The following is a 25,484-nucleotide window of genomic DNA, read 5'->3' as shown; positions in this document are numbered from 1 at the left end:
CTTCTTCAAAACATCTGAGATTTTTGCTTCCTGGAATTGTCATCAATTTGGCTCAAATAAACTCTTATAAAAATTCTCTACAGGTCTGAGGTTTCTCATGTCTACAGGTACAAAGACTTTTCAGAAAGTGAAGAATGGAAGAATCACAATTCCAGTAATTACTCCAGATGGGAAATGGAAGCAATGAGTTTTGGAAAAGTATCTGTCAACAACGGGGGAGGGGGAGGTAGGGGGGAGATATTCATCTACGCAACCAAATTTACTAGGATCACACCACTCCTGAGAACAAAGGAAAACAATAGTGAGTTTTATAAGCTTAAATGGGAGAGAGAGAAAAAGGAAACTCTTAACAATTACCCTCCATTAGTTTTATGTATATAACTTTTGTATTTTAAAATGGCCACCAGCTCTAAATATAAAGAAATGCAATTATTCTTTGTATCAATTCAAGGACAAAAGCACTATCAGAGCTTATGGTGAAGAGAGCTGCCCACAGTCCTAGGAGTAAGAGACCCCCATAGAACAAGGAGTCTGGCACCCTTCCCTAGTTCTGCTCTGTCCAATGGGATGCGATGGGCATTAGGTGGCTGCTGAGTACAAAAAGACTTAGTACAAAAAGAATGTAAACTCACTAATAATTTCTTAGAACTGATAATCTCAATATTTTGAATTAAATCAAATATATTATTAAAAGCAGTTTCACCTCTTTTTTCCTACTTTTTCGAATGTGGCTACCAGAAAATTTAAACTTACTTACATGGTTCCCATAACATTTCCATTGAAGAAGTGTTCTCTCCATTCTTACAGTAAACAGGACCCTGGAATTCCCTACCCAAATGATACCAAACGTGTTTTCAGGGCTTGTGTGGGCCTCTTCCTTGGGCCCATCCTCCCATAACAGATCCAAGGACTGGACAGAGCTTGGAAGTGTGGGCAGTGTGGCCACCACACCCCTACAGGGTGATGGATGGGGCTAGAGAAAAGAAGAGATCTGGGCCAGCTCTCTCCACGATGCCACAGCCCGTATAGAATCGCAAAGGATCTGAGGATTTCAGATCAGAATCTATGCCTGCAGATATGGAGGTTGGGAACAAGTCACCTGAAGATGTGCCTCTGTGGTGCAGATAGTTCTGCCCCTCCCTTAACTACTTAGAAGAACTTGAATTAGAGGCTTTGCCCACATTAAGAGAATATCAGAGGTGACAAACTTCTATTTACAAACCATCTTGCAATGACCTTTCGAAGCCCTCAAGACACCTTACCTCATCCCTACCTCAGAAGGTCACATATTTTCTCTTAGTTTCTGAACCTCCCGAGCACGCAGGCTTCCCATACATATGTGTGTATTGAACTGAGTTGTTTCTCTTGCTAACCTGTCTCGTTTCTGTTTCAGCTGTCAGAACCTTGAGGATAGAGGAAAGTTTCCTCCTCCTCCACACAAGTCATCATACAAGCATACCTGTCAAGGTCGGAGGAGAGATTGTATTTTATTTAACAGCTTGTTAGCTTGTTTATAACTTAAATATTTAGATATATGCTATGGGGCCTCCATTTATACTCTTTCCCTACACCTGTATATTGTAAGGGCTAATTCTGATTTATAAGTATCTTAAATTTCTCTTACTCCTTTTCACCACACTCCCCACCCCCTCCTCATATTCCTCCCTGTGCAGTCCCTCCCTCAAACTCTCCCCAGAAAAGAACACAGTGTTCAGCATACTTGTTTAGCTAACAAAGCACTGATTGTTTCTGAGAGCTCAAGTTCTTGATCAGAACACATTAAAGCTCATCTGTTTTGGAAACTCTAGCCCTTAGCCTTCTTAGAGTCCCTCTTTTTCTTAATAGATATAGAAAGCAGTCAGATTACAGGCCTCTGCCAATTCAAAAACCCCTCCTGAGAAAGATAAGAGGGATAGTCTACCTAGAATCTACTTCCCCTTTGTCTTAACATGAGCGGAAGAGATACCTGGAGGCAAAATTAAGAGAGAAATACTACGAGGTGAAAAATGGGGAGTGGATGTCTTTTCCTTCTTTTACCTTCCTTCAAAAAGAATGCAGAGGAGAGAGCAAGGTGACAACACATCTATAGAGGAAGACTAGAAATCTCTATGTCTCCTAAAAATAAAAGACTTATAGTTCTGTCTGTCATGCTAACAGTTGAGCCAGATATGTTATCAAATGTGCACAGCTCCAGGTTCTAAAATAAAATTGGACGGCTTTAACAAAAATACATATTTGGTGAAATACTTTAAATAATTTTATTTTAAACTAATATTAACAGTTTTTAAACCTTAAAAATAAATCCTTAAAATGAAATTACATTATAGTACTTCAGGCTACAAGTATTTCCTCATAGCTTTTTAATGTAGGTAAGCAGAGCAAAATCAGAGCATCACAAAATTTAAGGTCAATAAAAATTATTTTAATGATGATTGTAATAACTATAGTGGTCGGTTTAGCAATGACAAGGGATGAGTCTTTTTGATGCTTTAGAAACTAAAAGGACAAGAAACTGTGGCTTGTTTTTTAAAAACATCTGTTACAGATGTATACTCACACCCAGTACCAAGGCTAAACAGAGGTACTTGAAATGGATAGATCTTCCTTATTCCTCGGGGTTATCAGAAGGGAGAATAAAAGAGGCTTTTGAAATCATTTTCTTTCATGTCCCAAGCTCATAAATTGAAAAAACAGGCTCAGAGAAACCATGTGACTAGCACATTCAACTTGAATCTACTGCCTTTCATCATCAGTACTGCTTCTCATCTCACCTGCTCTTCTTTTATTACATCTTATTAAGGAGTTGAATGTAAACAGGTATCAATTACTAATAATTCTAAGTCACAGGTCAAAGAAGGGCCTCGGAGTAGTGTCTGGAAAGCATGCTTTCCCCTCTCTTTCCCCCCAGTGGGTGGCCTTCCCAGCAACAATGGATATGTGGAACACTACGCACACAAATATTCAAACCCATTCAGGCACAGCCCCGGGCTCCCCAAACCACCCAACACCTGAAAAGACTGACTTCACTTTCCACAGCAAGCAATGTGCTTCAAGGAAAGAGACAGAACTCATGTGCATTTGTTCTATAATAGAGCTCAGAGTAGGGAAAAGAAATCAAGTTAACATTTACCCAGAGTCTAATAAAGAGTAATCTTAGTTAATTCCTAAAAGGAAGTTACAAGGTTCAGTATTTCAGTATTACATTAGCAAATGGTAATGGGCACTGTGTGTACTTTCAGAACTCAGGTCTGACTTAATACAACGTTCCAAGGCACACGTGTTTTTTAATACCAAGTGTCACAGAAAAGTACAATCAACCAAACATACTTGATAATCTACACTGACAGAAAAGTCTAATTGTGTGTGTTCACATAGAAACAATGAAGTCCCTTTCAAACTAAGTATCCTAAGGGGCATATAACAAGGTGCATGATTATTTACAAAGGGTGGGCCTTGAGCTGATAGACGGTCCAAGTGGAGATAGGGAAAGACGGCAGAATAAAGCTGATAGAATCACTGCTTTGCCACACTGACGACGTTTCTTTCATTTGCATTTCTTACTGTCTTCATATTATAAAACAGTTATAATAACAATGATACTGAATCTAGACACAAACTGTGCTAAACTGTCCAGGGGTTTGATTTACTGATACTTGCACCTCTTTCTGTCTTTCTCCAGCTTCACAGCCATAACTAATTAACAGCGAAGCAGGAATAGCACACACCTTAAAACTGCCATTGAGGAAACAGAGTAATCATTAGTTTTGTCCCTGAACTTCTTTTAATCTAGACAGCAGTACACCATGTTAATGTATTTTATAGTCTTCACTTGGCTTTAAATGGATTTTTTTCTTCATCACTAAATTTCCAGGTATAATATTCCAAACTACTCTCTTGAGCAAATTATTTAATGCTACAAAAAGAGTGCTTAACTTCTTACATTAAATCCAAAGGTTAAAATGCATCACATTGATGCATCAGATTTTCCTGTCTTTATCAGGAAGATATATAGGTGTTTAAAACAGATCAACCGCAGCTCTATAAACTTATTTCATTCTGGTTTCAAAAAAACAACAACTACTTAGACAATGGAGAGGAGCCATGTTTTCCAGGGCAGCAAAGAAAAGGCAATGGTTCTATGATACCAAACTTAAGAAAAATAAACAAATGCAGAAAGGCCGCCAATTCCCATATACCTCCTCCTCCCCAGCTCCTTTTATGAGGATCCTAGAAGTGCTTCATCTTCCCTCCTTTCTCAGCATTTATCCACTCATCTACCCACACTCAAAAATTTAATTACAAAATTTTTACTCCATCTGAGCTAAAGAGAATGGCTATATATACCTGTATATATCTAGGACTCAAAGCCAAGTAAATAGCATGATGAGTACTTGGAAACATAACACTAATTGGTTTTTAGATCCATCTAAACCTTTAGTTTTCCTTCCAGGAACTAAGGATATACGAGTAAAATTTGACAGTAAAATAAAATAACAGTATGGTAGAAGTAGTTCTATTTTAAAACATATTTCCACTGTGCTGAAAATGAGTGTTACACATTACACTCATGAAGAGGAAACCATACTTGTTTTATTCAATGAGTCAGAGGGGAAAAAAATCAATATTATTTTCTGGAGTTATCATTCACTACAAGTGGGTCAATTAAAAAAAGATCCCCTGGGTGATTACATTTCCGTTTCGTAGTAACAGTCCATGTTTTTGTCCCTGTGGGGGGACATGCTAATGCACTTTGGAAATTATTAGGCTTCAGTATTAAGTAATGAAGGACCTGATGAAGCTGTAAGCCTAGCTCTGGGCTTAGTCCACTGCTTCCCATTAATTATGGAAAGCAGGCTCCCTAATAATGGTTCCGAGTGGCCGCACCTTATCAGAGTGTGGCCAGGCAGTCCAGTGCTTTGTAATACTCACTATATTAACTTTTAAGAGAAAGATTGCATTCGATTTACCAAAATATTCCATGCTCATTCTAACAGTCAAACTATAGGAGCATATAAAGAAAACATTAAGAGTCTCTCCAGCTTCCTTCCAAATCCCTAGCTCCTGAGAGAACCAGTGACAAGAGTGAGGTGTACATCATTCCAAAGCTTTTCCTCCTGAGAAAATACAAACATGAATAAATAGGAGATAACCTCCCTCCCTGTTTTGTTTTGTTTTGTTTTAGTGGGATTATACCACATACCTTTCTTCTGGAACATGTTTTCCCATCTAATAAAAACAATTCTTATTTCTGAGTCAGGACATAAAAATCTAACTCACTCTGACAGCTGCAGGATACACGAGCACAAATGTTCACAATGTATTCCATCCTTCCACAGACTGACATTAGGAGTTCTCCAGTTTTATGCCGTTAGAAAGAATTCAGCATCTCTATTTGTGCAGCAATGATTTCACTTTGTAATATTTATGGGTGCCCAATGCCTTATCCAAATTCTGAAATCCAACAAGCTCTGAAAATTCAAAGATCTTTCATTGATTCATGTGGTGGCAAAAGCTGACCAGGACTGATGTAAATACTAATTTTTCCTCTTCAGAAATATGAACATGTTTGCTTATGGAGTGCCTTCCCAAACCCTCCTGGAGGTGTTATATAAAACATGCAGTGTAGGCACCATAGTGATAGCTTCAATAATCTGTAAATCTCTGAATTCTGAAACACAAATGGCCTCCTGAGTTTTGGATAAGGGATTGTGAACCCACATTTCTAAAAGTATAACTGGTCCAAGAGCATGTGCAATTTAAATTTTAATGTGTGCTTCAAAATTAGCAAAAAGTTACAGAAATGTAGGAGAGTTTCTTTCCATGCTACTGCCTCCACTAACATTTCATGTTAGCATCCTTTCCAGCACTGTTCATGTGAAGGCCAAAAGCTGACAGGTCTTGGTCATCTCAATTTATATTTCTCAGTGAAGGTCATCTTCTTTGAAACTCACTTTCATACACTTTGCCCATTTTTCTGCTGGGCTGCTTATCTTGTATTTACCTGTATGCAGAACTCCCTGAATGCCATGTGCCGCACTCAGGGTCCCATGGTGCACGTGTCACATGACACTCTCAGCTTACCATTTCCTTTTTCCCAGGGTTAACCATGATTTTTGCCACACATGAATTTTTATTTGCTCAAATTTGGCAATCTTTTTCTTTATGGACTCTATGTTTTTCACCTTGCTTGAGAAGGTCCTCTTATTCCACCTCAAAGTGGTACAAATGTTCTTGTATATTTCCTTCTAATATTAATGTATTTTGTTTTTTACATTTAGATCTTTATTTTACCTGACATTTATTTTTACATAGAATGTTAGGGAGAGGTCTAAATTTTTTTCTAGTAACTAATTACGCAATACCACTTATTAAATAAAGCTTCCTTTTCAAAATCCATTCAATGTAAGTAAATTTCATACCCTAGCGGAAAAGAGAAGGAAAAGAGAAAGCTTGGTGTTGTTCAAATAAAATAGAAATATCTGGGTAAAAACAAGTTACATTTACTTTTTGTTTCTCTTTCCTTTTTCCCCAAGAGAGTGTATAAAATCAAGTGCCTGTGTTTTTGTTCTTCCTAGGAGCAAGCCCACCTTGTGGTTTTGAGCCACTAAAATGCTTGAAATAAAATGATTAGTTTGATAGAGTAACGCTTTTTATCTTTAGAAAGACAAATGTTGGGACCGGCATCAAAGTACTTTGAAAAATGTGTATTGAATGCACTTACTCTCAAAGAAGCCTAGTGAAGTCAATGAATGAGAGAGACATCAGTCAGTAATGTGCTTGATTTATCTTCCACGCACTCCTCAAATCCTGATTCCTTAGTGTGGAACTTCACTGGCTCGATGAACCAGTGATGAACTTAGTCCCACAGCCATGTTTCAATAGTTTTGCTCCAATTCAGGTATGAGATCAAGCAACTTGTATGTGCTATCACAGTTATATAAGAAAACAAAATAATTTGTGCAAGACTTAAAAGGCTCTCTCGTGGATGCAGAAGGAAGGAAAGAATGCCTTTTGCCCTATGTTCCCTTTGGACCTGTCTGTGGCTGCGGTGGCATGAGAAACATCTTAATTGCTGGGTCTGCTTCAGTGTTGCTGGGAACACCTACGCCTCAGAAGGCATGACTCAACTCCGTTCAGCTCTCACACTGCTCTCCACACCCCCACTGCCCTGGGACTGAACTCTATCGCTGACTTCTCCGTTTCTTGGTGCAGCACTTTTTCCTGATGTCCCTTTACAATGTCTGAAATGAATCCACATGAACTTATGTCTGCCATTCTGTTCCAAAGAATTCAGCATCTCTATTTGTGCAGCAATGATTTCATTTTGCAATCCACCAGCCTCCTTTCCAGTGAGCACCTGCCAGGGTCTTCTGGGAGGTTCAATCGCACAAATGCTAATGTGGCACATGACCAGCTTCTCAACACTCAAGCCAAAACAAACAGAAACCATCTCATCTTAAGCCTAGCCATCATAAATGACTTTCCATACAAGCAAAATAAGCATAAAACCTTCTCTTAAGACCAAGGAAACAAAAATAAACATTCATATTTTACTTGGATAAAAATGGAGATTTACAACCACAAAAAGATTTGAGCAAAATTTTCTTAATTGCTGCAGATGTTAAAAAACAGAATAAGTATACCAAAGCTACAACTGATAGACATAATTTTTCTGAAATAATAATCAAGGAAATCAAGAACACTCAGTGTTGGCAATAATTACAGTGGACATATTGCTGTAAAGGCGAATTAAAGCATTCCCTAAAGAGAGGAAATTTTATTTTAATCCCCCTTTTAAAATAATTGCAACAGGAGGCACTTATTGGTTCCCTACTTTGTACCAGACCCTATGCTAAATGAGTCCTATGAATACAACAGTCAGTGCAGGAGAGGGGCTGTGCAGGAGCAGGTTCCCATGAATCAAGTACATTCTATACAGAAAGTCACTCCAAATCATGAGATGGCAATCATGTGGAAATAGCAGTCACTAGATGCACAGTAACCCTGCACCATCTAATTCATGAAAACAATGTCATAGCAGCATAAATCTGTCATTTTCTGACTGATAAATTGGCAATATACTAATGATAAAAAAGACAAGAAATATGTTATCATGTTACAGTTAAACATCTCTCTTATGAAATGGATTCTTTACCAATTTATCCATGACTACATTTTTTCACCAACAGATGTGCTGCAGTTGGCCAATTTAGTTGCAATACTGTTCAAGGGGTGTTTCATATTAACCACCACACTAGTAGCACAAATAACAAAAATGTAAAAAGAAAACTTCTATAAAAGGAAGGCGACAGATCGCTATTTCCACTCCTCTTTTCAAAGTAAGGAAGATCCACATAGTATACTTGGATAAAATCCCAGCTGAGTCATACAGGGATATATAAAAATGAAAACCGGACATCTCTATTATAGATATTAGATTATCAAAGGAGAAAGTGAGTATAAGCTAAAACCACAGATAAAAATTATGTCATGAAAATGTGCTTAGCTATGAGTAGCTTAAGCTCATATTGGGAATAACACAGGCATATCTGGTGATTAAACAGAAAAAAGTCTAACACCCAAAACTTTACTGGGTATACAAAAGTCTGATCCTAGGACTGAACTATTCATTCACCAAACATTTTCTGAGTTCTTATTGTGCACAAAGGTGTGTGAAGCATGCAAACATGGACTGGGCATAGTTTTCACCCTCCAAGAACTTGAAACAGTTTGGGAGCAAAGATGCTATAACATAAAGCAGAAGATGAAACTTACTGAGGGGAAAAAAATCATGACTGTTTCCAGAAGAGAACACTCACTTTTATCTAAGGGATCTGAACAGAGTTCAATAGGCAGATGGGGACTGGAAGAGAGAGCATTCAAAGAGAATAGGGTGTCGTGACTGTTTCTCAAACTTGAGCATGCACTGTTAAAAATGCAGGTCCTTGAACCACCTCAAGCAGAGGTTCTGATTCAGCAGATCTAGAATGAAAACCAGGTTCCTCTGTTTTCTACCCCCCTCTCCCCCCAGGTAATTAGCATTCAAGCATCTCATGAATCATATTGTCAAATACACTGACTTGGAGGGCTACAGGATGTATTTGGGAAACAGTAATCAAACTATTTTGTTAAGCAAAGAACTCGACGATTGTCAAGGATGCTTAGAAACTAATCACAGAGCACCCTGAATTCCAGAAGAAGACACTGCAATTTACCTGTGAAAATTTTTTAGTAGCAGAGTGACATAATCTTTCCTACGATGCATGGATTTGTATATAACATAAATCAAATAACATCGCCTCTTCCCTTGTTGCACTTCCCACATACTGCCCACACATACATATCACACACACACACACACACACACACACACACACACACACACATCCCTCTCTCGCTCTCTCTCTCTCTCTGTAGGTAAAGAGTGCATTCTGACAAAAAAATGTAGGAACTATTTGGAAACTCAGACTTTCCCTAAGTCTCTCTTGTTAATTATCTGTCCCAAAAACAGCACTAGGGAGGGATGGGTGTGCCCTGCTTTTGAGAGGTCAGTCAAATATCCTGCCAGTTGGAGCATCGAAACCCTAACCCACCCATGGGAAATGACCACAGGCATGTGTCTCCTCCCATTCAAAGCTCTATTACTATGGAGAGCATGGTGAGTGACATCAAAATTACCGGCACTCTTAGGAAAACAGAAACTCTCGTGGGTCTTTAATTTTCAGAAGTTACACATGAGGGTGCAGAAGGAGCCCCAGAAGGAGCTGTGATGAGAAAGAGGAGAAAGGGAAAAAGAGGAGCATTACTGCTTTCCATCAGTGTTCTCACACTGGCAACCAAAGAGTTATTTCAGAAGTCATCAGTAATGATGTTAACCATGCTCCTAAGTTCCAAGCGATGATGACACTCCCCCAGCAACAACTGCACAATAAGCATCTGCTGGCCCTCTGTCTGCCTGCTTATCACTCTCCCCTAAGACCCACAAGGAGGGAAAAGTTGGTTATCATGCAAACACCGTGTTTAACGTTAAACTCTCGTAGTCAAGTTAGAGCTGAGAGGGTCCAGACAGAGCTCCATTAAAACAAACAGAAGAATGGAATTGGCCAGAATACAATAACCTCACTGGAATTAAGCCAAGGCTTCTGAGGATCCCGCCCCACATTTTATTTAAGGGGAGAAAAAATGTTAAAGAACAGCTTAAAGGATCCCCAAAAGTCAATAGGGCAAACTGTAATTTAGTACAGTCTGCCTGATAAATAAATCTTTTGTCTCTCTCTGAACTCCCCCTTCTAAATGCACTGTAGAGGGAAGAAGAAAACGGGCCATTATTGCCAGAAATGAGGTTAGGAGCCACCAAGGAGAGGACCCAAGGCTACACTATCTCAGCGCCTCAAGCACCAAGTAAAGGCTTTCCTTTGATCAAAGGCTCAGGGAAGGAAAATGGAAATTGTGTGAAATGGAAAGCTTCCCAAGAGGATCAAAATTCCATCTGAAAGCAAAGCTGTACAAGAAAGGAACTTCCAGTGGGGGGAGGCGTTAACTGGAAGAAGGGCATTCCATACAGTCCAGGACATTCCTTAAACATGTGGCAAGCCCCCTCCCACCCCCAGCAGTGAAATTCCTTCCCAGGGTTCTCTTTACCCCTGAGCAGCACTGGGGTTAAGTGTTTCTTCTTTAATGCATCGGCTTGTGCTTGTGCTTCAGCAGTTGGCACCTCCTGTTTGCTTGTAATGTTTTTTATATGGCAGATCATCTGCAAAGAAGCTGACTTGGTTCTAAGTACTGCAGGTTAAGTCTGGCAAATGAGCTGCAAAAACATTTCAGCATGCTAGTCCTGATTCCTTATGCTAACACAGCATCCCGATCTCCATTTAAAGTGAGTTTTCAGAAATTAATGACAAAAACAAAAATTAAAATCTCTTTCTATAAAAACCTGGGAATGTGAACTCTTGGTGAGGATAAGTAATTACAAGAGTAACTCCACAGCTCTGGAATGCCAGATCCCCGAAAGAACAGAATAGGAAATAAGGTCAGGTTTCCCACTCCATGGAGACTAAAAATGTAGAAAATCACACTTTCTAAGAAGAAAGGAAGGTACTTAATAAATTCCAGGCATAATTGTGAGGTTCTCAGTGCTCATTTCTTCATAACCTTCATTCTACTACACCCACATACTTGGACACCCAACTCAATCTCACTCCTTCTCTCCCACTGTTCTCCCATCTGAAAACTCCACACCCCTCCCTATCTCCCTTATTCTTTTCAGTTAAAACAAATTTCACATCTAATTAGAGCTCAAATCACTGCTTTCCTCCAAGTCTTTAATTCACTTTCTCGTTGACCCAAAGATAATCTTTATCTTATTTTAGGTGACATTATACTCATTTTATACCACAGCCTGTAAGGCACAATCATGCACTTACTCCTAAATTCCTTGGAATTGATCTCTGGGAGCCATAAAATGTAATGCAATTGATCAACAATCATTCTGAATGGCTACTGTACCCTTAAAATAGTAATCTCAAGCACTAAATATATGAAATGGTCCCACTGTTCAAAACATTTTTGGATGCTCTCTTCTGAATGAATCATATTCTTCTGATTATCATTAGTGGTGGGAAAACCAGCAATTCAATTCAACAAATACTTATTAAGGGGCCATATATAAAGTACATTGGTTACAAAGAAAGCTAACAATTCAGGAATGAAATAGGTCACATGGAAATGAAATAACCAAAAGCTTCAAGAAACAAAAATCATTACAAACATGCTCTGAAGGGTGGGGAAAAGTCACCAGGTGCAGCCTGGGTTTTACAGATATAAAGTCAGGAGCATGCCCCTCCTTGCAGGGTGAACCTGAGATATGTTTAGAGAAGGGCGAACAGACCCACAGATTTTTAAAGCTACCATCTCCTTTTCCAACTTGAATCTTTTCCTCTGTAATGTTTTCTGCATCATCTCACTATGCAGGCTGTCTTCTCATCTCACCTACATCCAAAGAGAAATATAAAAAGTGATAAATTACCAGTCTCACTTCCTTCTACAAGTTGCTACTAATACTTTTTGCAAAGAAGTGGGGTGTATTTAACACGGAACTGGAAAACGCAATTCCCACCACCATTCATACACATATATGTTCATTTGCCAATACCTGGCCAGAGGTCCTCCCTCTGGAACTGACTTCTGCCCTCTAGGAACTCAAAGCCAGGCAGAGCAGACAATATAAAACAGAAGACAGTGAAGTAACAAAGGGGACAGGCTGAAGTAGACTCTTTCCTTATGATATCTACACTGTAAGTCACTCAGGCAAACATAAATGTAACCTTGAATATTTAAAAGTTGAGGCAACAGTGACAATCCTAGGCATTATGTCCTTATTAAAACTGGCTCTTTGTAAGCTATTGCATAAAATAATGTGAAACTATGAGGGCACAATAGTAGCAAAATAATAACAAAATTCAGTATCTAAAGGAGAATGTTTTTAAAAAGCTGATGGTGGTACCATTTCTTTTGTGTGTGTGCCTATTGAAGAATCACATATGGTAGACACACATTAATAATCTATAATCATACCGATACACATGATTTATTAAGTAACTTGAAATATCAACTTCTACCGAAAGTTAGTAATCCTCTTATTAAAAAAAAAAAATAACTCAATTCCTAGAACTTGCTGGGACCTCTAGCTGATCTAGCTTTGTTTCTCTCATCAATTCACTAACAAAGAGCAAGAGCTGGAAAGCAGATCCACCTCCTATATTAATGGATGAAAATGATAAACAACCACCAGCCATCAAACACAACTAAAACATAACCAATTTCTGATAGTAATGATTTTATAATTTCCAACGCATAGAATTAAGCAATTTAAGTGTGTGTATTTTAATTATCATCAATCTGTCAAATACTTATTAAAATATAGGCTTATCTCTAAAAGTGGTAGGTAGAAGTGATAAGTAAATTAAAATTACCTAAAATGAAGACATTTAAGTTCAACTTAAGTGGCAAACTTGACAAATACCATGGATGAAGCTGCCAGGAATGCAGACATACATTATTACGATCAAACATTGCTTCTGAGTTTGCTCTCTGGACTGCTGTTTGCACACATTGCGTGGGGTATCACCAGGAAGAGCTCTCTGATCTAGGAAGACTTACAAATTCTAGGACCTTCGATGCAATGTTACCACTCCTGACACTTTAATAAACGATCAATGTGAAAGAGCTAAATTTGTCAGCACAGCAAAATGTTTGAACACCAATATAATTTAGTAGGAATTAGTTCACACTGCTTTGATACAGTACTAAAAACAATAAAGATAGGACATGGACAGGACCCTTAAACCAGCAAAAAGTTGCTGTCTTCGTTGACTTTACAAAGAAACTTTCACTAAAAATAATTCTCCATTGCAAATAACAATCTTGGTACTAATACCAGCTGGGTCATCTAAATGGAGATACAGTTAATATATAGAGTACTAATAAAAGAGAGGTAAATAATGCATTATAATTATTAGTGACATAATCAGGAAAGAACCCATTAAAACTACCAAAAATTACTGATTTTGCCTCTCCTCTATTTTGAAAACTAACTTGAAGAGTTCCAATGCCAATAAAGGAAAAACAAACAGCGGTGGTTCCAAGAACAGCGTTTTCCCTCTGAAACCGCTGACCTGTGTGTGTACATCAGCATGCCATCTTTCCAGATTTAGAATGCTGCTGCAAATACCAGTTTAAATGTTCTGTGAAAATAGCTCATTCGTTTAAAGTGAGAATTTGCCATAGGGAGCAAAATTAAGGAGCTATGTAGTTAAGAGAAAAAGTCTCAGAATGCCTGCCTGCTATAAATGTATTGTACCTAAAAAGTTTCTCCCTGGACATTTGCCCTAACATTGTAATCTAAATTTATTCATTCCTTGAGACTTAGGTAAAACATGAAAATAAATTATCCTTGGGAACTCTCTAACCTGTTCCCTGTGAAACGTACACTAGATTAGCACTAATTCCTTAAACATACAAATAAAAATTAGATACATGGCATATTCTCAAAACTGCATACTAACTGCATGAACATAAAACTACAGGAATGCTTTTTGGAGTATAAATATGAGTTTTTAAAATTTAAGTCCCTAGCATTAAATGTATGTGTGTATGTCTGTGCATATTTACATACACTTGCACACTTACTACTCTGAAACATAGCAAGAAACCTTTCTCGGATAATGCAGGTGGGGGCCAAAAGTCTTATAGAAGTATGTGGTGGAAACGAAATTGGTTTAAAGCATAATTTTTCCAAAGGGCAGTGCTACAGCAGCTGCACCAGTTGCTCAGTCCCCACATACCAAGTTCCCTCAGCATATCTCCCCCCCCATATTAACATTTATTGCATGTAACATTATTATACTTTAGATCATTTTTCTTGATATTAAAAACAAGCAACAAAAAAAGCAATAGAAACCTTTGCTGTAATATTTTGTCAATACAGGTACTGGTAAAATTGATTTATTATTTTTGTAAACCCAAATGTACACTCACATTTGTGCCTTTTCTATGTTTTTTTGTTGTTGTTGTTATACTTCTACAAAAAAACAAACAAACAAACAAAAAAACACATTTAAGAGGTTACATAAGGGGGTGTTAGACCCTGTATCATCTCCCCAATTCCAGAAGAAGACAGTTTATTCCCCAGAAGAAAGTGAACCAGAGAGTTCTGGGCTCAAAGACATTAGGCATCATAGAAAACACTGCTCTACAAACAAGGAGATCAAATAAAAATCCACATGCTAAGCCATGAGATTCCAGTTCTCTTTCCTGTTCAGCTCCCCGAATCTTGGCATGCACTGCCCAGGCAAACGACCAAAGGATTCCTCTCCAGTAAAACTGACATGCCCTAGGGCCGTGGTCGGCAAACTGTGGCTCTTTGGCCCCTTGAGTGTGGCTCTTCCACAAAATATCACGGCCTGGGCAAGTCTATTTTGAAGAAATGGTGTTAGAAGAAGATTAAGTTTAAAAAATTTGGCTCTCAAAAGAAATTTCAATCGTTGTACTGTTGATATTTGGCTCTGTTGACTATAATGAGTTTGCCGACCACTGCCTTAGGGAAAAGATCCACAGACACTGTCTTTGGAAGTTTCCCAATGAAACCACAAGGCTTGCCCTGACAGCCCTCACAATGAAGCTGTAAGGTGGAGAAGCCCTGCCCACGATCCAAGGCACCAGATTCACTTTTCAGTGACTCACCATTAAATAGGAATAGAGAGCTAATGATCACCAAGCAGTTCACTCAAATTTCTAACAAAAAAGTCAGGCACCTATACAAACAGGAAAAAAAAGAATCAAGACAGTGCAAGAAGGCAGTAAATAAGTAAATAAAATGTCCTCAGAAAGAGAAAAAAATACACCCATGGAGAAAATAGCAGAATGCTATTAAAATGCAAACTAATTAAAACAAGAATGCCCTCTTAGAAAATAAAGACAGCAGAAATTCAGAAAGGTTAAAACAAAATAGATAAAACCTGTCAAGAAGTAGGAAAGGCATTGAGACAGAGATAGGAAAAGTAGAGAATCAGAGGACAAACAATGAGGTCCCACCTAACTAACAGGAAATCAGAGGAAGAAAGGAGAAAACCAAAGGGGAGGAAATCACCAACACACATAATGAGAAAGTTCCAGAACTGAAGGACATAATTTTTCAGATCAAGTGTTCATCATAGAGGCTGAAATAAGGAGTGTCATGAAAAGAAAATCCTAAAATCCTTTGGGGGTTGTTAATTTTAAAAAAAGAGAACAAAAGACAGATCACTTACAACACTTTTTAACAGGAACTGTAGAAGCTAGGAAACAATGGTTCACTGGCTTCAACATTCTGGGGAAACATGTTTTCCTCTCTAGAAGCCAGCCAAATCATCAATCAAGTGTGAAAGAAAAACTATTTTCAGATACACAGTGTCTAATAAATTTGCCCCCACATCCCCTTTCTCAGGAAGCTCCTAGAAGACATTCCATTAAAAAGAGGGAGTAAACGAAGAAAAAAGTCACCAGACATAGGAAAACTAGGGGTCCCACAAAGGAGAGACAGCAGGGAATTCCCAGGAAAATGGCAAAGGTATTCCCAGGACAGCAGCTGTGCAGCAGGCCTGCAGATCAAGGATTGACTAGCTCCAGCTCACAGAGGGAAGCCTGTCCCTGGAAGAGGTGCTAAGAAGAGGGGCATAATGCTGCCAGAAAGCTTAGGACACTGGAGGAAAAGGAAAGCACACCAGTGAAAAAGAGAAGCAGCACACAACAAAGGAAATGGAATCACTGCATTTAAGTGCCTTAGCTGTGAATCATGGTTCCATGTTCAAAAGAATGTCAACCCTCAACGCCAAGTCAACTAAAAACTAATACCTATACACAGCATGGGGAAGCAGCAGTTTCTACATGTGGGGAGGGGCAGGGGGCGTGCAACATATGTAAGAGAGTTCAAGTCTCATCTTCCATTGTAATATGTCAGCATGTAATGTCTAATAATGAAAAAAAAATTTTAAAGAGCAGTATATACATAATATTTCAGAAGATGGAGGAAAACAGCAAAAAGACTCAAAGGTGGTTGCCTGGGGAGCAGGACTTGGGTGAAAGGATGGGCTGGAGTTCTACGCACCTATTCTTACTATGGGTCTTATTGCTTGTTATACAATTTTTTAAAAATCTATATATATTAGCTTGATGAGGGAAATGTTTAAATTTTAAAAAATTCAGAGCAATAGGCAAGAAAAGTAGAGAGAATGAACTGCAGTGGGAAAATGACAGTGAGACAACCAGTCTCCAAGCTCCTACAGAACTCTAGGTGAGAGCAGCGAAGTGCTTCCTCGGATAGCTGGTGGACAGGGGCTTGCTGAGGGGTGGGGAGCACAGGAGAAAGGGGGGTGGGTTTGAAATATATTTATTTATTATTTTGGGGGGGGTTAGAAAGGCATTTATAGGTGGAGAATCAATAGGTAATGGGAGACTGAAAGAACAGGCAAGGCAATGCCACAAATATCTACCCCTCTAGGTATTTACTTAATTAGTCCACAAATGCTGGCTCCTTGGGAGCATCATATCCTTTCCCTCCTCCCCAAGAATAAAGACGCATTCTGATTTGCCTTTTGTTTAAAACTTTTGGTTATTATTAAATATACGAGTAGAAAAATACAGGAAATAGGAATGGTCAGCCAAGTACCAACTTTTCAGCTTTTTCAAATATTAGTATTTTGTCATATTTGCCATTAATTTCTGTCATATTTGCCACTAATTTTTTTTTAAAGAAAAAAACATTATGGACATAGCTGAAGCTCTCTTCAAACCATTCCCTAATTCCATCCCCAACCTGCCTCCCATAAGATAACCACTAATCTGAATTTGGCATTTAAAATCTCCATCTACCTCATGCCTAAAATAAGAGCACTGGTTAGCGTGAATTCTAACACCGTTCTCTATTCTGAGACACCAGGATTCAATAGTATGAGACAAAGTTCTTGATGTTCGTAATGAAGTGCAAAAACCTATATATACTGCTGTGAAACACACAAAAAAAATTTAAAGTAATTTCCAAACTCAAAACAGACCAAATCATAATGTGACCCTTTGGCAAAACAATCATAGTAACTTTATTATAGTAGTGTCAGTAAATATTATAATCAATGCATAGAGCATATGAAAACCTACGATTAGGATTTTGCTGTGCCTTCCTTTCATCATACCTATCTGCTCCAAGGAAGGATAATGAAGTGCTTGAACATAATATCCTTACTGGAGTTCTGACTGCCTGTGTAATTAATTCAATGTAGCACTAAACTGCCCCAGCTGTCATTGACTTCTTCTCTAGCAGGTGATCATAGCAAAACGATTTTTAAAAATTTGTAATGCCAGTTTTACTTAAAATTGTCCTTGATGCAAGGAAGTTATTTGTATTACATCTCAACCTGTGAGTCCATATCTTTATTTTCTGGGTGATAGCATGGAAAGTACATATAAAGCACTTCTATATACTAGAGCGCCAAGGTCATCTCAAGGAGAACACCTGTGCGATTATTCGACCTGTGAGCCAAACAAGCCACTATGTTTATGGAATACAACTTTTACTTGAAAAGATAACTGACAAACTCGTTATTTAGACTTGGGTATCTGGCAGACACTTCCTCTACAATGAAGGGAAAAGGTCAATTCAGGAAAAACAACTGACAGTATTTGCTGCCAAGGGACAGCTTTCCAGCTTTCAACTGAAAATTAAAATTTTGGAAAATTTGTTTCCACCGTGAGCTTGACAACATTCCAACACAAATATTTTTCTGATGAGATGTGTGGTAATATTAACAACTGTGATTTCTTGAAACTGCATAATGAAATGTGTTCACATTTGGAATATCTATATTACCTAACGAACCAGTATTTTCCAAATGACCAATACATAATGCAGTAAAATGATGCATGGGCAAAGACCCATTTAAAGTGCAAGAAAAACCAATAGAGCCTAATGTAAAACAATTTTAAAAGTTCACTAGTAGGGTCTTAGATTCTATATTGGAACTAACATTTAAGAAATGATTGCTTGTCAAGTTGTGATAGTATCAAAAGAATATTCACAATTTTCAGAAAAGACCATTAAAATACTCTTCCCTTTTCCTATATATCTGCACAAACTTTATAATAAACATTTATTGAATTATTCTTCCTGGAACTAAAAATCATAAACACATAACCACAATGATTAATTACCATAGTTTAATCTCTGATCACTATCGGTCATTTAAGAACAAGTGAACTATTCATTATTTATTTAAGTTACATTCTTCTGCAATTATAGTCTCATGTATTTACAACAAATGTATATGTATCAAAGACTTCATTTACTACAGAATCAAGACTGATCATTGCTCCAAAAAAGGAAAAGAATATGAATATGGTAAATTCTTAAATCTATTTTAAATGCATACAAATAAAGTGCCTTTTCTCTAGTAACAAAAGAGTAGACCCTATTCATTTAACACAAACTCTTGAGATCTACACACTACATCTAGGATGACCTAGATCAGTGGTCAGCAAACTAAGGCTTGCAAGCCACATGCAGCTCTTTGGCCTCTTGAGTGTGGCTCTTACACAAAATACCACGTGCGGGCACGCACGTACAGTGCGATTGAAACTTCGTGGCCCATGCGCAGAAGTCGGTTTTCGGCTCTCAAAAGAAATTTCAATCGTTGTACTGTTGATATTTGGCTCTGTTGACTAATGAGTTTGCCGACCATTGACCTAGATGGTGTTAATGGATTTAAACCTTAGTTCTTAAATTTCTAAGGAAATGTCTTCTCATAGAAAAACCCTGACCTTTCGTGAATTTCAAAAGAAGTAATTCAATCTGATCAAACCCCTGTAGTTCAGAAGTAATGCACCAACCAGCATTAACTTTTCACTGACCCACTTGTAGATCGGTTAAGAAATAAAAGTGATTTAAAGAGAAAGGTTCTTCTTATACAAATCTATCCAGTTAGTGAATATCATAAAGCATTCATTTCAAAGGCAAGAACCTTGAAACTAATTTCAGAATAAGAATTGCTAATGTCTTTACTAAATCCTATTACCCTGCCCTCTGAAAGTTAAACACTATAGCTTTTTAAGTCAGAATATTCAAGAAACAACCGGAAGCTGACACCCCTCCCCTTTTGAATGACCCATTTCTGCATGTTCACCTTTGCAGTTCACTGAGCCCCCTGGCAGTGGGCAGACTGGGATTTTGCCTTAGAAAGTTTTGTTTTAAGTTGAGATGAGTGAGGTCTTGGCTGTAGAAGAGGTTGGCAGGCAGGTGCTCCAGGCTACAACAGGAGAGGTCCACTGAGCTAATACGCTGTGATGCAACCTAGAAGGGATAGAAACACAATTCCATTATAACTCAACCCATTTATCAGATAACTGCTTTCTATGCATAGAAATAAGATAAGCCCAATTGGGAACACAGACATACTATGCAAGTAGCACTAATAGTCCAAATATAAACAGGGCCAGCGAGCAGGCGGTGCCAGGTCAGCCAGGGCGGGTGCCTGCAAGGGTCCCCCGATCACCCCACCATTTGCCCTGCAGATCAGCCCTGATCACCGGCCAGGCCTAGGGACCCTACCTGTGCACGTATTTTGTGCACCGGGCCCCTAGTATAGTATAAAAGCAGAAAACAGTGTCCCTGCCTGGAAGGAACTTACAGTAACCTAGTATAGCAGACAGGTTACAAAGAGCACAGATTATCCTATCAAGTTCAGTGATATCAGTAACCACCTCCAACTGTTTTCAGGGGTTATGTTCCTGAAAACATCCATTGTGAGAGATGAATTCAGAACTAAATAATACAAGACTTTAGAGTAAATACCAGGTTGGGAGACAAGACATGAAGATCTAGACTGAACCTATGAAAATCCTTGTATATTTTGATTTAAAACAGCGTCAATAAAGAAAAGTACCATTAGTGGTCTTATACATATTTTCTATATATATAAAAAAACAAACAAACAAAAAATACCAGTGTAACGCCGGAACGACGGAATGACTGGTCGCACACTGACCACCAGGGGGTAGACGCTCAATGCAGGAGCTGCTGCCAGGTGGTCAGTGCACTCCCACAGCGGGAGAGCCACTCAAGCCAGAAGCCGGGCGCATGAGCCTCTCCCGCCTCTGGCAGGTGCAATCTCCAGCAAACAGACTGCAGTCCTAACGCCCGGGTGGTGAGGGTGTAGCAGGAATGACCACAGATCAGCCTTTACCGGCCCCTGGAACTCTCCCTTCAGACCCTGTGGCTGCACCGCACCTCTTACCTATTGCCCTCTGGGTCTCCGGATGCAGGCTCAAGAAAAGCCCACAGAGGCGCCCATCTCAAGAGCAAGTGCTGGTGACGTCCAGCCCAATGACCAACACCCACACGTGTCTGCGGGCAAGCCCTTCGCAACTTCCACCTACCACCTGGCCCCGGCCCCATCTCCCAGAAAGGCCCGCGACCTGACACCAAATATCCGCTCCTGGATCCCTGCAGAGCACTGGTCAGCTCCAGTGGGCAGAGGGGCACCAGCAGGTACTGGCCTGACCTGTTCGGTTCAGGCAGCCCCACACTTGGGCTGGGAGTTGTGTGGAAAAATCACCCCCTATACTCTGCTGGTACAATCTACTGCGAAAATGCAGCATGAGACGTTTGCGTGGGACTGGGATGACCTTGATACTGACGCTGGCCCCTTGGAACTCCCCCTCAGGCATCAGGGCCATGTGGAACTGAAATATTAAGAACGCACCTTACCCGGGACCGCAGTCTGCCTCTCCCTCCTTCCTTCCTACCACCCTCAGCTGCCATTGCAACCTTCCCAGGCCTGGCCTGCATCCGGGCACCCTCGTTCCCCACAGATCCCCGGTGGCTCCTGCAGGCAGGCGGGCCCATGAATGGCAACTCCTGTGGATGCATACAGCCCCCCTTCTCCCCCCTCCCAGCAGTACCCGCCCCAGGGACGCCCACAGCTCAGCCAGAACTTGCTGTGAGGCACATACCCCATAAGCCTATAGGTACAATCTCCAGGGAATGGATGAAACGCTGACACTCAGAGTTACCAGGATGAGCCTGATATCGCTGCCAGGCTCCTGGAACTCTGCCTCGGGCATAGAGATAAGATCTCATCTCTTACCAATTGCCCCAGAGCAACAGAGGAATGCAACAATAAAAAATGGCCACAAGGTGGCAACTGACAATCGGGGTAAAAGTCAGAGAGATGGATCTGAAGGGTGGGGGTGTGGGAGAGAAAGTACCCCCTCCCTCCAAGATCCCTGACTTTGTATTGTTCACCTCCAACCATCTCTTATCTGGCTCTGAGCGGTGGAAAGTGTTCAGCACAGCCCCAGGTGTTCATTGGGGACCTCCGGCCGGCAAGGCACAACCCTGGCCATAGAAGGGACATTTGGAAATATTTTTTCAGGAAGCTGCGGGGAGGAGGACAGACTCCCCACACGACTTCCCCGTGGCTCAGGGAATGTGGAAACTCCCCGGGCACAAGGGCACGGGCTCCCGATTTCCTTTCAATATGCACGAATCCGTGCACCAGGCCACTAGTCTTTAATAATAATGGCAGCATGTAATCATATTCCACTGCTTGCCTGCTATAAACTTCTTGATTGCCTCTCCCACAGTTTCAGGGAGCTGCTTAAAAATTCATTGTGCTTTGCTTCATGTAGGTATTCTAAGTAAAATTCATTTTGTCTAAATGTTTATCCACATACTCCAAGCCTTCCTGGTTAGATGACCCTTCCCATGGCCAGAATCCCAGGACTAACGACCAAATGGCACGCTGGAGACAGTAAAGCATTGGGCAACCTGTATCTCTCAAATGCTCTTTCAATGTTCCAGGTAAGGTGGTGCCAGCTCAGGCCACAATGCGTGGCTTCAGCCCCATGTACACACACCTTGGTGCCTTCTCTCTTGAGAGAGGCCATGAGAATAATGCTCAAAGATCTGGTTGATTCTCCCTCAAGCTCTTTATCTTCATCAAAGCTTTATATATGATCAAATTTGAGGTCCTTTTTCTATTACCAAACCCAAGATTTCTGTTTCTTAATTAGAGAAGGCAGAGAGCATGGTCTGAGGAGTGTGACTCTGGTCAGTGTGTGGACCACATCCTAGCTCCCCACTTAGGAGCAGACAGGACTTGAGCAGATCACGGGGCTCTCCAAGCTCCAGTGTTATCATCTGCACAATGGACATAAAGATGACACCTGTATCCATATACCTGGCACAGAAAAAGCATTCAATAAATGGTGATTGCTATTATTACCACAATTACCACAAATAGAATGGTTCACATCTTACATCCATTCAATCCAAATTGTCCCAATGCTAAGAAAGTCCTGAGAATTAAATTTGCATAAAACATATTCAGCTGATGACATGTTTGAGGTTAGAAAGAAATTACTGTGCACACATGAAAGCTACAATTGGTGAAATCATTCATTCAAAAATATGTTAAGCATGCAATGTTGTGCCACACCTTTTATTTCCTGAGGTACAGCAATTCAAGACAGACACAGTCTCTGCTCCGAACGAGTACACCCCATGAGGAGAGGGCAGTTATGATATGGTGCATGATAATGGCTGCCAGGAGCATGATCTAAGGAGTCAGGAAGGAGTCCCAGAAGGTTTCATGTCCAAGCTCAAGTTTGAAACTTGTGTGGAAATATGTGTTTTTTGTAATCTGCCCCAAAGTTTCTCCACTTCTTCTTTCCTGTAACAATCCTTCAAACGCATGTGATCATGGTGAGAGCTGCAAATAAGTAAGATGACCCTCTGGCTATAGGCGTAGGCATGTATTCCAGGCTTGAGCAATCAGAGTCCCCCATCTGCTTAACCCACAGAGTGACCCAAGCTAAGCTTATTGAAGGCCTTCTCTGGGATGTATATAGTGTGAAGCCAGGAGAGAGAGAGAGCTGCAGTTAAAATGAATAAGCTAGATTCATACGCATTGATCTGAACTGATAAAAAAAACAAGTATAAAGTTATACAGTATAATGCCATATGAAAATATTTTAACACAAGCACACAAAACTCCACAAATTATGTATGAACTAGAGGCCTAATGCACAAAATTCGTGCAAGAGTAGGCCTTCCTTCCCCCAGCTGACGGAACTGGCTTCCCTCTGGCACCCAGGACCTGGGCTTCCCTCTGGCACCTGGGACCTGGGCTTCCCTCTGGCCACCAGCAGGCACCTGGGACCCAGGCTTCCCTCACAGCCCCAGCTTCGTCTAGAAGGTCATCCGGAAGGACATCCGGTCTAATTAGCATATTACGCTTTTATTATTATAGTTATATGGGCAATAAAACTATAAACCATATGTTGGTCATATAGCAAATTAATGATAATGATTACCTCTAGATAGGCAGGGAGGGAAATGGAAACAGGAATGGGAAGATAGAAGAGCTGGAGTTTATCTCTAATGTTTATTTCCATATAAGAAAAATAGAAGATATGAAAGAATTGTGTCAATGTACTGACAACCAGGAGGTGGTACATTGTAATATCCTGTGTGCTTAAATGTGTGTGTGTGTTTAATTAGAAAAAATAATGTAATTGCAATAAAAATGTCAGTAAGAAAAAGGAACGTATATGACAAACAGCAATGGAGAGGTTAAGGTAGGGGCAGTAACCTGTAATGAGGTCAGAAAGGTAAGGTTAGGGTGGGCAGCAGATCCCGCAGAGCCCTTCAGATCATTGTAAAGACTAGCTTTTCATATGAGCAAATGAGAAGTGCAGGGAGGTTCTGAGAAGAGGCCCTGTCTCTAGATCAGAATCTATAAAGTGCAGGATTTCTGCCTATTTGTTCACTGAAATACCCTATATTCAACACTTGGTATGACCCTCAGAAGTATTTGCTAGAGGGATGGCCACTGCCCTACTTTATGACCCCTCCCTTCTCACCAGTGTGCACCCAACCCATCCCGTATGTTCTTTCAGCTGGAGATTACTTAGAAGAGGACAATTCTATTTCCACTGAAGCATTACACTAAATACTCCCTTTGGACAACTTTGGAAAGATAATGACTAAATGTCAAATTGTATTTGATTCCCTTCCTCATTCTGGACCGTAAGCTGTTCTTGCTAGAAACCAGGGAGAAGAAACCACAGTAACAAAGCTACAAGCAAGAGCAGTCTACGGGAGGCGTGGCAACACTGGGAACAACCACGCGAGAACAGAAATTAAATAGCCCTGATGGCAGTGGAGCAGTGAGCTGCCAAGGTGACCACAAAAGTGACCACTGGCTCTACCTCTGCCCAGTCCTGTCCCTGCATCAAGGGGAGGCGGAAGTGTTTCTGTCCAGACCCGCCTGGGCACACAGGGCTCCACCACAAAGAAGACTGGCTTGTCCTAGTGAAAAGACTACCAGCTGGGTTACCTACAAACCACCTGTTAAAACTAAGATCCTTCCCCAAATAAGAAAGACCTAAACAAGTAATAAAAATATATCAGAAAGCTACTTTATACACCTCACAGCAAGTAGCAGTAATAACAGCAATAAAAGCTAACTTCTAGTGGATGTTGCAGTTGTGATAGGCACACTTCTAAGTGCCTTAGACATAATGTTTAGTTTAATCTCACAATGACTCAGTGAAGTAAGGACTTCTCATTTCAAAGATGCAGGTTGAACTGAGTCAAACAGGGTGCCCAAGGTCACACAAAACCAGTAGCAGAACTCAAGTGTGAACCAGAGCCTGTGCTGTTAACGCCATGCCCTCCATTCAGGGCCTGTACACAGTTCAGATCTTGCCCAAAGGAAGTTCCTCTAACTTCCATGATAAAATAATAACATAACCCTTCTGACCAGAGCAAACACAAAGAGATGCAATCCTTAGGAAAAGCTTCAGCCTCAGGTATGAAGATGGGGAGTGAAGATGGCAATGATGGACAGGAGTCCTCCTGAGCGAAGCAGAGGAGACCATCTAACTGATCACATACA

General features: G+C 40.1%; 1 protein-coding gene across 1 annotated transcript in view; it reads right to left on the bottom strand.

Moving 5' to 3' along the window:
* Positions 1–25,484, bottom strand: part of PHLPP1 (PH domain and leucine rich repeat protein phosphatase 1) — a 196,885-nt gene that overhangs the window by 54,003 nt on the left and 117,398 nt on the right. Inside the window, exon 4 of the mRNA XM_028139399.2 lies at positions 19,707–19,873. Within this exon, the coding sequence (XP_027995200.2) occupies positions 19,707–19,873 (167 nt within the window). The remainder of the gene's footprint in view (positions 1–19,706; positions 19,874–25,484) is intronic.

Source organism: Eptesicus fuscus, chromosome 12 (assembly GCF_027574615.1).
Source record: "Eptesicus fuscus isolate TK198812 chromosome 12, DD_ASM_mEF_20220401, whole genome shotgun sequence".
Taxonomy (NCBI): Eukaryota; Metazoa; Chordata; class Mammalia; order Chiroptera; family Vespertilionidae; genus Eptesicus; species Eptesicus fuscus.
This window is presented reverse-complemented; position numbering and strand designations above follow the sequence as displayed.